General features: G+C 35.4%; 3 protein-coding genes across 3 annotated transcripts; 2 read left to right on the plus strand and 1 right to left on the minus strand.

Annotated features, from left to right (window-relative positions):
• The first annotated feature begins 1610 nt into the window (after positions 1 to 1610).
• On the plus strand, positions 1611 to 3778 carry LOC111442269 (cyclic dof factor 1-like). Its single transcript, XM_023079591.1, has 2 exons — positions 1611 to 1886; positions 2476 to 3778. The coding sequence occupies exons 1-2, from the start codon at positions 1761 to 1763 to the stop codon at positions 3607 to 3609; spliced, it is 1260 nt and encodes a 419-aa protein (XP_022935359.1). The 5' UTR covers positions 1611 to 1760; the 3' UTR covers positions 3610 to 3778.
• A 1545-nt stretch (positions 3779 to 5323) lies between these two features.
• Positions 5324 to 6233, plus strand: LOC111442213 (protein SRC1-like). The gene has a single exon (XM_023079507.1). The coding sequence runs from the start codon at positions 5580 to 5582 to the stop codon at positions 5934 to 5936; it is 357 nt and encodes a 118-aa protein (XP_022935275.1). The 5' UTR covers positions 5324 to 5579; the 3' UTR covers positions 5937 to 6233.
• Positions 6234 to 9658: 3425 nt separating this feature from the next.
• LOC111441474 (putative ankyrin repeat protein RF_0381) lies at positions 9659 to 11664 on the minus strand. The gene is made up of 2 exons (XM_023078489.1): positions 10627 to 11664; positions 9659 to 10540 (listed from the first exon to the last, which is right to left on the minus strand). Exons 1-2 carry the CDS (start codon positions 11648 to 11650, stop codon positions 9867 to 9869), a joined length of 1698 nt encoding a protein of 565 aa, XP_022934257.1. The 5' UTR covers positions 11651 to 11664; the 3' UTR covers positions 9659 to 9866.
• Positions 11665 to 12872: the final 1208 nt, after the last annotated feature.

Below are 12872 nucleotides of genomic sequence, written 5' to 3' on the forward strand. Positions count from 1 at the left end.
CCACCCCACTGATAATGATAGCTAGTCTCATATCATTCTATGCTCACAAACACGAAAACATAAATACATGCATAAGAAAATAACATTGGTCGAAAAAAATTATTTTAATAAAAATTTTAAAAATTATTAATAAAATAAATATCTCATTAATAATATGATTAGTGAGAAATAAATTTGGATTAATCATGTGACAAGTAAAGGATTTAATAAAGTTATATATAAATAAATAATAATATAAAGAGAAAAAAAAAACAACAGAAAAGGCATTAAAGGCGGCGTAGAAAGCGATCCACGCAGAAATAGGCATCACTTTTCACTTTTTACACGTGTGGACCCACACGCTTACCATCTTTTATTATTATTATTATTATTATTCTTTTTCATTTTTCATATAAAAAATTTCGTATTTAAATTATATTGAATCCAAATACAATTCAATTATTAAAACTTTATGTATTTATTATAATTTTTTTTAATGTTTTATTTAAAAATAATAAAATAAAACTCTATTATCCCACAATTTACGATTGGACTCGAGCATCTGAGTCAAATTGGTAAAAGCGTATACAAGTTAAGTTGAATTATGTTAAAGTAATCACCCGAATTACTCGAATAATGTTCACGACTCAACCCAACTCGTTACTTTCGAGTCGAGTTGGATTAGCTCATCGAATTATTAGACATTGCATTTCATTCCTCTCACGTCGGTTCGTATTATTATAAGTAACTTAATAAATTATAAATTATGTTCGTAAAATAATAATATAATAAATGGTAGAAAAAAAAATTAAAAAAGCAAGTGTAATTAGCAATTTCAACGTTGATTCCTCCATAATAATAGATCAAGCATCTTATTCTCATTATTCATTTCCATTTTATAATATTTAATTTATACTTTATATTCTTTATTTTTTAAAAAATATATTTACTATCAATTTCCTTATTGCAACCCTCTTTTTAAAAAAATATTAATTTTCTGAAAATATTAAAATTTGATTAAGATTATAACTTAAAAATAAAAATTAATTAATCTCAAAATACATGTTTAAAGGATGAAAAATGTAAACAATAATAAAAAAGTGTAAATAACGCTTTATTTAGTCAAAAGAAACCCTTTATTTAAAAAGTAATTCGTAACAAATAAGCAACTCGGGAAATCGAATATATTCATTTAATTTATTATTTCATCAAAATTACACTAAATGTTTTTTTTTTTTTGGGTGTAAATTATTATATTAAATAACAAAAATTAATAAAAAAAAATGATTTATGAATTTAAAATAATTGATGTTGGAGGAATTATTATTGGGTTATTAAATTAATAGAGAAAAAAGAAAAAGAAAAATTGTCCCATTAATAAAATTTGCATTTTTTTTAAAAAAAAAAATAAAGATTTAAAAAGGAAAAAGGAAAAAAGAAAAAGAAAAAGGAAAAAGGAAAAAGGAAAAGAGAGACATTTTGAAAAGTGAAAAAAGGGGAGAAATTTAGGAAAAAATGGGTACTTTGATGCCTCACGTTCTTTGTGCTTTGAAGCTTTTAGCTCAAACTTTTGAAGGGCTTTCTTTTTTTGTTCCCTTTTTTCCCTTTCCAATTCCCTCCCTCTCCTCTCCTCTCTCTCCTCTTTGATTTCAGAGAGAGAGAAGGAGAGAGAGAGAGGAAAAGCTTCTGGTTCTTCTTCTTCTTCTATATTTGAATGGATTTCACCTCCAAACCTTCCCATTCTCAAAACCCACCAAATTTTCCTTAAAAACGACACCAAAATGACGAGTTCTACCACTGATGATGTCGCCGCCGCCCCACATTTCAAGGATCTCGCCATTAAACTCTTCGGTCGGACCATCCCTTTGAAGGAATCCCAGATTTCCGCCGCCCCTCGCGTCAATCGGGTACCTATTTTTGTTTCCCCTTCTTGGGTTCCCCTTCAGTTTTGATGGGTTTTTTGATTTCTGGGTTTAATCTGATTATCTCGTGTTGTGTTCTTGTGGGTCATGCGAGATTGTTGAAATGGACGATTGATTGCACTGTCTTATTCATATTGTTCTTCTTCCATTGTTAGCCCGACCGAGCTGTCCCTGCCCCTGCCCCTGCCCCTGTCCTTGTCCCTGTCCCTGTCCCTTTTGTTGTTGTCTCGTTTCAGCTGTTCTTTTCATTGTGATGGAGATGAATAACATGTTTTCTTGTTTAGGTTTATTCATGTAATGTTCTAGCGAACTTGGTTGACTTTTTCCCATTTGGGTTCGTTCTGTTTCAGCCATATTAGAATGTGGAATTCATTGAGGGTTAACTGAAGTTCTTTCTTGAACGTTTGGAGCTGCTGAAAAAGTTCAATAATGATTGATTACTTGAATGGATATAGTATTTCCTTATTTGGAAAGGGTTATCAACTAGGAATCTGATGCATTTCTTGTCGATCGTGTTCTTCCCTATGTGTTTTCGACTGTTTCGAGTGTCAATTTTGTTCTATATCTTTTGCAGGATGCTTGCAATAATTGGAAACAAGCTGAGCAGTCTGTCCTGGGTGCAGAGGACTCATGTCGGTCCGAGAGGTCGTCGGTTTTGGTAGGGGATAACGAAGAACACCGAGCTTCGAAAGAGGAACAGATGGATGGTAATGGCACAGATCAAGAACGAGCTTTTAAGAAACCAGACAAGATCATTCCTTGTCCTAGATGTAATAGTTTGGAAACTAAGTTTTGTTACTTCAACAATTACAATGTCAATCAACCTAGGCATTTCTGTAAGAACTGTCAAAGATATTGGACTGCTGGTGGGACGATGAGAAACGTTCCTATCGGTGCAGGACGACGAAGAAACAAGCAGTTGGCGTCTCAATACCGACAGATCATAGTGTCGTCTGAGGGAGTTGCGGCGACAACCCGGTTGGAAACGTCGGGTGTTGAGTCTACTGGTAATGGTACTGTCCTGAAATTTGGATCTGAAGCAGCACCACTTTGTGAATCAATGGAGACAGTGCTTAGTCTTGGAGATCAAAAGAGATCCATTGAGATTGGCTGTGGAGACAGTCCTGAAGAACCGTCCTCGTGCGGTTCTTCCATGACAACGACTAGTATTCGTCGAAACGAATTGCCTAATTCTAGTACCGAGATCGCTGGATCGAATACGGTTCATTGTTACCCCGTACCACAATTGGTTTTTCCATTGAATCAGGGCGGGAATGGCGTAATCCCATCAGCAATGGCACAGAGTTCAGATACTACCAGCAGTCACCCCAATCCAGTTCAATGGCTCCCTGCAACAATGCTAGCAGTTCCAGGCTTTTGCGGTCCGAGCCTCCCGTTACAATTCGTACCAGCTTCATATTGGGGTTGTACGCCCGTATGGACCACCGGTTCATCCGATGTCTGTGCATCTCAAACATCTCCAGCCACCATCAGCAGGTGCCAAACATCCTCGTCGCCTACTCTCGGAAAGCATTCGAGAGATGCAGATAGCTTAACCGAGGAAGAGAAGCCAGAGAAATGCATCGTGATTCCTAAGACATTACGAGTCGATAATCCGAGCGAGGCTTCTAGGAGTCCCATGTGGACGACATTGGAAGCTCCAAACATCTTGGAAGCAAAAAATGGAAGCTTTTACTCGCTTTTATAGAGTTTATTTTTGTCGTTGTTGTTGTTTCTTTGACTGACTGTGTTAAAAGCTGTTCATAAATGTCTGAAAGCTTTGCAGAAATTTGGTACATAGTTTAGTATCTATTTGTTTATGAAATTTTGTAAAATATTTATATTTGGTCCCTCAACTTTCATGAATTTGTTGTTTAGCCCCTATGACATTACATTAAATATTCTTGAAGAACACAGCTAATTTTTATAAGACTTGCCAACCAAGCAACAGATTGGAAGATCTCATCACTCATTTAATTTTAACAAAAGGGTGTTGGGAAGGTTGCACGAGAATCGAGGCATTCCCGTTTACGAAACTTCAGAACAAGTCTTGGTCGTTGTCTGTAACGATAGCAATGATGCTGACCTACAGACCTACTTCGTAATAGAACGTCAGTGAGATTTTTCATTTTTTCGGGTTAGATGGCGAATGATATCTAGACAAATAGATTCGATGAATTCCGACGTAGTTGACCTAAACTAGTCCTCGGTCCATCGTCTATTAAGTGATGAAGCTAACCTAAAGATCTCATTTATGATATACTCGAGTTTAGAAGATGAATGATGTCTAGACAACCAAATTCTATGATTTTCGATATAAACTCGACGGCAATGATTCTCATTTCGAGCAATAGTACCTTAATGAAAACTTGGTTCTTTTCCCAAAATAGCCCTGATGGGAATACTAGCTTTTGATGAGAAGTGACTCAAATCTCCTCTAAATGAGTGGGCATAAAAGTAATTTAGAAAAAGTTAACCAAAAAAGGAGGTCAAAAGTTTTGCCTTTTTTCCCCTTTGAAAGGATTTAAAAGCAAGCAAAGTTCAAATGGGCCGATGTCGGAAATTCAAAAGCCCATTGTCACCGACACACTTCTAGTTCGATTATAAACCGAGTCCCTCTCGAGTCAATAAAATAGAAGTGTCTCATCATTCAAATTTCAAAATCAGCACTTTAAAGGAGCTATGATCGTCCTAACTCTTGTGATAATATATTATTGACTCTCTATTTGGTCAATGTTTTCAAAATATTAAATTTATTGGATTGACGATAAAATTTAACCGTCACATAAATTTTTAGCTCATTCACGATTACGATGGTGTCCCATATTTATTATTGAAACATTTATCTTTTCAATTGGCTCATTTGTAAACGGTTTAGAGTTTATTTTTATTACATTGCTGGTCGTATCAAATATCTTATCAAGATAAGACACCCATCCTTATTGCTCGATGTTGTTATAAGATTATAAAAAATAATATAATACTTTAAAATAATGAATATTATAAGTTAATTTTCTCATAAACTAAAGCTAGTTGAAGTGTGAGAAACCCAAGTGGCAGATTTCAGCTACACGACAAAAATATTGACACGTGGCATTTCTTTGCCGACCATCCTTAAATGTCGGCAATAGCGGAGATCTGTACTAAAAAACAATCAAGTAATGTCGGCAACGGATCTTATCCGACGTGGCAAGATATGAGTGGATGAAATATAAATACGTGGAAACAACTTTTTTTCTGTTTATTTTTATTTTTATTTTTATTTTTTTTGTTGTTATGTAATTATTTATTTAAAAAATCCGGTGGACGTGAAATCAATACCGAGGGTAGGATTCAACTCAGTCCAAATGGTTCACGAATTATAACCTTCACATGCCTGATTCATTTACTAATCAGAATAATTACCGCACGATTACTATCCCACTATCATAAAAATACGATTATGACACGTAGCACGTGATGTGGGGTTGACCCACGTACATAGACATGATTACGTGGACATGACCGAACTCGGTCACCTATTACGTGCACGATTATCCGTTTTAAACAAACTATCCTAAATTTATCAATGGTTTGGGTTTCCACACAAAACTATTATGGTTAGAAATAGGGTTTGAGTATTTATAAATTGGGTTCCTTCCTTGCCTAATTCTCAAACAGCTACAACTCGGATCCAAGATGTCGGGATTCATCGAGAAAATCGGAGAGAAGCTCCACATCGGCGAGCATCATCATGAGGCGCACAAAGGCGAGCATCATCATAAAGACGCGTACAAGGGCGAGCATCACCAACACGCGCACAAAGGCGAGCATCATAAAGACGTGCACAAAGGCGAGCATCACCAACACGCGCACAAAGGCGAGCACAAGGTAGGCCTGGTCCACAAGATCAAGGACAAGATCCATGGAGATCATCATCACCACGACAAAGCCGACAAGAAGAAGAAGAAGAAGAAAGACAAGAAAAAGGATGGCGACGACCACCACCACCACGGTGGCCACAGCAGCAGCGGCAGCGGTAGCGACAGCGACTGATCCACCATCGCCACCGACGCCACTGCCACCACCATCCATTTTTTTAATGTACAATTCTGTTTGTGCAACATCTCTTCTCATTCTTTTATTTTACAAAATTACGAGAAAAAAAACACACAAGTGATGTTAATGATATTTAGTACTAAATTATATAGATAAATTGAACTAGTCCATTAATTTTTGAAATAAAATAAAATGAACACTACTTCCAACAATAGAGGATTGCCGCCGCCGCCACAGCATCTAGTCGGAGTCGCTGTCGCTGCTGTGGCCGCTGCCTTCTTCTTCTTCTTCTTTATATTTTTCCTCCTTTTTCTTCTTCTCCTTCCTCTGCTTCCTCTTCTCTTGCTTCTTCTCCTTGTAGCCATGGATCTTCTCCTTCATCCTCTCCACAATCCCGCCGCCGTCTTTCTCCTCTCCGTCGTGCGGCTGCTTCTGACGGCGGTGCAGCGTTTCCTGGATCTTGGTCATTATCCCTGACATTGTTGTTGATTCAAGCTGCAAGCTTTTAGCCTATGAAGGGTATCATATTTATGGACGACACATTTATCTTGTTTGACTAATCATTTTCTAAGTCAACCACACCCACCAATTATTGTTCTTTTTTTATTATTATTTATCAACCTATTTCTTTAATGTTACAATTTGCAATGTAATTTTAAAATTAAATTAAATTCAAGTTGACTTTGGAAAACAAACCTATCACATGGTTCCCGTTGACTTTTCTACCCCCGTTTCTTTGTTTTTAAGGTTACTATGATTTTAAAATACTCCTTTTATTTCTCTAATTTTTGTGGTAATTTAAAATCATTTTTTTCCATCAAAATTTTAGAATTCTAAATTTCTTAAAATGTAATAATCAAATTTAATATTTTACAAGTATAATAACAAATTGAATATAATAGATACTTGTAAAATCTTTAAATTAAAATAAATTTCTGAATTTTTTATTTTATTTAATAGACATCTAATTTATCAAATATTCAATAAAATATTAATATATAATCTCTTAGACTTTAAAAAATCTCTTTCATTTTTTTTTAAATTTAAAAGGGTAATTTTTAATTTTTTTTTTAATTTAAAAGGATTTTTTTTAAGTTGAAAGGAATTATTAAATTTTTTGAAAAAGTATTGTTATGGGTTAATTTAGCCTTATATTTATATTTATATGATATTGAGAACGGTCGAAGAAAAATGAAAAAGTAATAAAAATTGGTGAGCTAAGAAATATGAACACAAGCACGTGACACATACACGACACGATACAGATACATCAACACGTCAAATTCTAAAGAAATAGGATATAAACACGTTGGAGATACGTGTTTTTAATCTAATACGTGTATATATATGGATAATTATTAATACTTCTTTACAAATTAATCAGTACTATTTATTGTAATTTTAGAAAAAAATATATATAAATTAAAAAAAAAAAGAGAGTATATGTTGAATTTTAAAAAAAAGGTGAAGAGATAATAATACAGACAACAGAAATATAAATATAAATTGAAGGCAGCCCCTAGTTTCCCATTTTATCCCCATTTTTTATATTTTATATTATATATTTATCCAGCTATACGACGAGGTCAAATTTGACATTTCTCTTTTATTATAAGCCTAATAAAATCAATAGATTTGTTTCAATTAAATAAGAAAAAAAAATATTAGTGTTTCCTAATAATAATTCCAAACGTCAATTATATAAGTGTTATCCCCTTTTTTTTTTTTTTTTTTTTTTTAAATTTATTTGCGTTGAATTATAACATTTAAAAATATATAATTAATCTTTAATTTTTTAATTTTATCTATTATGTCGTCAAATTAAAAAAAAAATGTAAAAAATAACTATTTTAATACGATGCAACATGTTGTCTTCATGACATGCATTGGTCAATATGTTACCATATGGAGTTCAAGCTGTCGTGTTAAAAATGTTGTTTTTTCGATGGACGATCTTGGGCAATATTGTTAAATTGTTAATGTTGAATTTTGTATTTAATAAATTATTAAAAAATTTAAATTTTTTAAAACTAATTGAATTATTTATACTACTACAATTATAAATAAATTTATAAATTATATTGAGTTAAAAAAGAGAAATAAAAATAGAATTGGAATCGAAGATATGCATTCCATTCATATTCATAAAGATACAAGCAAGTAATTAATACCAGTCTATAAAGAAAATATAAATTAATTAAATATTGAAAATAAAATAAAATATATTATAAATTATAAATAATAAAAAAGAATATTAAAATATAATATTTAATATATATTTCATAAATAATATATACTCCTAAATAAATAATTAAATTTCTTGTTGAAGAGTAGGTAAAACGACGTCGTAAGTAAAGCGGGCAAAGGAGAGAAACCGACGATACTGAATTCAATTGTTTTTATTATTTCTTTTAAAGAAAAAAAAAATACCGGCGGAGAAAACTAAACAGCGGTAGCCGGGAGGCGGCCATTAATTATAATATTAAATCCATTGAAATAAAAACAAAAAACAAAGGATGAAATTCGGTGGGCGCCAAAATGGCATCCACCCGTTCCATTTCCTTTATAAATCTCCCACCCGTTTCCTCACCTTCATTTAATCCCAACCAGTTTCCTCCCTCCTTCAGATCTCCAAATCTCCCTTCCAATGGCGTCTCTCGTTCTTCTCCTCTCCGAACTCGTCCGTCACCACAACATCAATCCCGATTACTGGCTTACTCTTCCTCTTCCACCTCCGCCGCCGCCGCCGTCGTCTGCTTCTGCAGTCGCGAAGTCGCTGTCCAGTAAGTGCCAGAACAATATGAGTCGGATCTGCGTCGATGAAACGGTAATGGACGAGTTTCTCAAGGAATCTAGGGTTTGTGTTGATTTAGTTTGGCCCTAATTTCACCTCTACTGCTCGATTTTGCTTCCTTATGTCGATGCTCTATAATTAAACTGTAATGAAGTTAATATTCGTTGATTCCTTTCTTCTTCTTGATTTCCGAATTCCTCGATCATTCCGTCTCTGTTCTGACAATGGGGAAAGTGAGTTCTATTTGCTGAAAAACAGAGTGCGATTATCTCGATCCAAAAGTGTACTAATTGTTAATTATAATTTTTCTTCTTAATCTCTAACTAAAGTATTAAATCAGCTAAACAAAATTTATTTAATTGTTACATTGATGTCTACAATTCTTTATTATCAGTATTTCATAGCGATCCAAAACCTATCGATGAACTAACTTTCCATAATGTATGATATTGTCACTTTGAGCATAAGTTTTAATGGTCTGTAGTATTTCTCTATTATAAACTCAGGATTATTCTTTAGGATCATTCCTTCCTCCCATATAATTATATATTTTTTCATTTATTTTATTCTAACTTAAAATAAAAATTTTAAGAAATTGTTTTTTAAAACCCTTAATATATATATATATCCAAGTGCGGAACAATGTAGATAAAGGAAGTCGATCAAATATATTTGTAACTTCAAGAAAAGATTGTTCTATTAGGGTTGGACAGAGGGTCTCAGTCCTGAACCTGTTTGCTGTAGGTAAGACTGTTGCTCTCACGGTGAGAATGGGTCGTTGCGTGTCTGTCGGGAGATGGATTTAGAACGACTCTTTTGAGGGCTTTCAACCGGTGTTCTGATATAATATATCTATATATATATATATGAAATATTATTTATTGTGTCCAAAAATTCTAAAAATTTGAAAAATGAAAATGTTTAATAGGTGGTACATAACCTATTTAAAAATTTAAATTAAGAACATAATCCTTGAATTAATTACAAATTTCGAATTATGATAGATATTTGAAAACAAACAACAAGCGATGGAAACTATACATGCATCCGTACATGCATGCATCCATCCATACATACATACATCCATCCATACGTACATACATACATACACATACAACACTCTATATATGTTCTCACACTACCGACAACGCCACCGACTTATCGAACTCCGTACTCCGCACACTCCTTATTCTCCCTCTGCTCTTACTCTGCTGCTTTTTCTTTGTCAGCCCCCACGACGGCGTTTGCGACGGCGACGCCTCCTTGTCTCTGCCGGCGCCGCCCTTCATCAAAATCCTCATAATCCTTGGGTACTGCAGTGACTCAGCAATCTGCATTGAACTCATCCCTTTATTAGTCTGCGCCTCCACGTCAGCGCCTCTCTCGACGAGGAGCTGAACGGCGTCGGCTTGGGCAGCCTCCACGGCGCAGTGGAGGGCGGTGTAGCCGTCGTCGTCCTTGGCGTGGATATCAATGCCGATGTCGATTAGGGCTCTGGCGGCGTCGGTGTGACCCTTGAAGGCCGCCCTGTGGAGCGCTGTCCAACCGTTTTGGTCGCGGCCGTTGAGAGCGGCACCGCTGTCGAGGAGGAGCTGGATTGACCGGACGTCGCCCTTGCGTGCGGCGGTGGCGAGTTTGTCGGCGAGGCGGAGGACGTCGAAGAGGCGAGTGTGGGAGTGGTCGAATGCGACGTCGTATGGCCTCTTCCCGGCCCAATTTCGGATGTCTTTGTTGGCTCCCTTCTGAATTAAAAGCTTCACGATTTGCTCGTCGCCGATTCTCGCCGCCATGTGCAGCGCCGTATCTCCTGTTGTAAACAAAACAACGAACATTCCGTTTTCAAATTACAATTTTACCCTTCGTTTTTAATTTATTTTTTGTGAGAAAGTCCACCTTGTTCAGCACTACGAACATCAGGCTTGGCTCCATTAGCGAGAAGCAGTCGAGCACAGTCACGGCGGCGCTCCTGAACAGCGAGATGCAGCGCCGTATCGCCGTCCTTAGACAAAGCATCGACAAAAGCCCCTTTCACCAAAAGCAGCCTCAACACTTCCACATGCCCTCCCGCCGCCGCCAAATGCACCGCCCCAAACACAGACCCGTCCCCCCGCTCTGTACTCGCCCTTCTCGCCAACAACAATTCCACAATCAGCGCCTGCCCTGCCGCCGCCGCCGCCTCCAACGCCGTCATCCCACACCGCCCTACTGCCCCCATATCCGGATTAAACTCCAACAACAATTGCACCAAATCCGCCCTCCCCTGCTCCACCGCCAAGTGAAGCAGAGTCCTCCCCTGTTCATCCACCGCGTCCACCGCCCTCCAGCTAGGATCACTCCGCTCCAACACATCTCTAATCTGATCCATAACCCCCTCCGCCACCAGCCTCGTCACCACAGCCGACCCCACAAACATGACTTTAATCCCACTGTCAATAAAAACCTGCTTCTTTCTGGTAGTGAACCAGTCGGACGGAACAGAGTCAAAGCTGATAACAGCACCGGGGACGACGACGCTGTGGAGGAGGAAAGAGTCGTCGGAGTAAGGAAAGGAATCGGGGAGATCAGAGCCTGGGGGGAGATGGTAAAGAATCTCAACCGTTAATGTAGCGAGTGGTGGGATGATTCCAGATTGAGGCTTGAAAGTGTAGCGGGATTTGATCAGAGGCTGCAGCCGGAAGGCGACGGGCATGGTGTACATGACGTTGCGGAGGGTGAGCTCGGCGGAGCATTTCCGAGAGGGTTCGATCGGAATTGGGATCAAGGTGGAGGGCTCGACGGCGATGAGGCGGTCCATTTTTGGGGCGTGAAAGGAAGAAGACAGGGGAGGTTTTAAAAACAGAGGAAGGCCGGCGGTGGATGACAAGGGATCGCCAAATGTGGATGTGAAAAACAATGGGAGACTTGTTCTATTAGGCATCAATTATTTATTTATTTTAATAAGATACGGATTACATACAAGGCAAGGCTCTTGTGGGATTTTCTTTTTTAATTTAATGTTTTCTATTTAAAATAACAAATTTAAAAATATTATATACTTTTTAAATTTTTAATAATTGGAGCCAGTCATAATAATCCTCGTTCATTACATTTCTGATTTAATCGAGAATTCTCTATTTGTTCGAGATGGGTTCCTCCACAACCTCGAGCCCTCGAATAAAATAGACCGTTCTAATTTACAATTTATTTGACTTGCACCTGAATATTGTTTATCCGTGCTACAAATTTTTTTTAATAAATAAATAAATAAATATATATATATATATATTGAAAAAAGAGAATTTAATTTTTAGATTAAAAAGTCAAAGTTTGGTTTTTGTGTGTTTTTGGAAATATAAATTTGATATTTTTATAATATAATCGTTTAATTAAATTTTTTCTATAATTTAAAAAAGAGTAGGTGGGAGCCCGAAAATGAAATTATTAATAGAATAATTCAAATAAATAATATATTTGACCTTCGTAAATTTATGGATTTAAAAATATAAATGATAATACAAAAATTTAAAAAGAAAAAGAAACGAGACACTCGTAAACAACTTTATTTATTTATTTAATTTAAGACGAAAAGCTAAAAAAATTATAAAATTTTGGTAAAGTATTTAAATTATTTATTTTTATTATATTAATTTATTAACAATGGAAGGAATGTATTTTGAAATGATTAACCTAAATAAAAGCATAGAATAAATAATATTAATTTAACTAAAAATAAAATATTAACTATTAATATTTTATTTCATTATGATTTTTGTTGGTAAGGTTTGGTATACTTTGGTTGGAATAACAAACCATCCTAGGAAGATTTTTTTGTTTTTTTTGTCTATTCTTTTAAGTAATTAATTTATATTATTTAAAATATATTGTAATCCCTAGATATTTGGTTATTCACGTACATAAAATTAATTTAATAAATAAAAAATTACATAAAAATTATATTTATGTAGATTAAAAATTTAAAAATTATTTAATATTGTTAGAACTAAATTTGTAAGGGAATTAAAAAAAAAAAAAAAGAAATAAATCTCCAACTAAATGGGGAAAAATAGGTTGGTTTGGGTCACATCTACCACCAATCCCTCAGTCAATTTCAACCACCAAACTCCTTCGCTCATTTTTTTTTCTGTTTATTTTTCTATTAA

The sequence above is a fragment of the Cucurbita moschata genome, unplaced genomic scaffold (genome assembly GCF_002738365.1).
Source record: "Cucurbita moschata cultivar Rifu unplaced genomic scaffold, Cmos_1.0 Cmo_Scf00004, whole genome shotgun sequence".
NCBI lineage: Eukaryota > Viridiplantae > Streptophyta > Magnoliopsida > Cucurbitales > Cucurbitaceae > Cucurbita > Cucurbita moschata.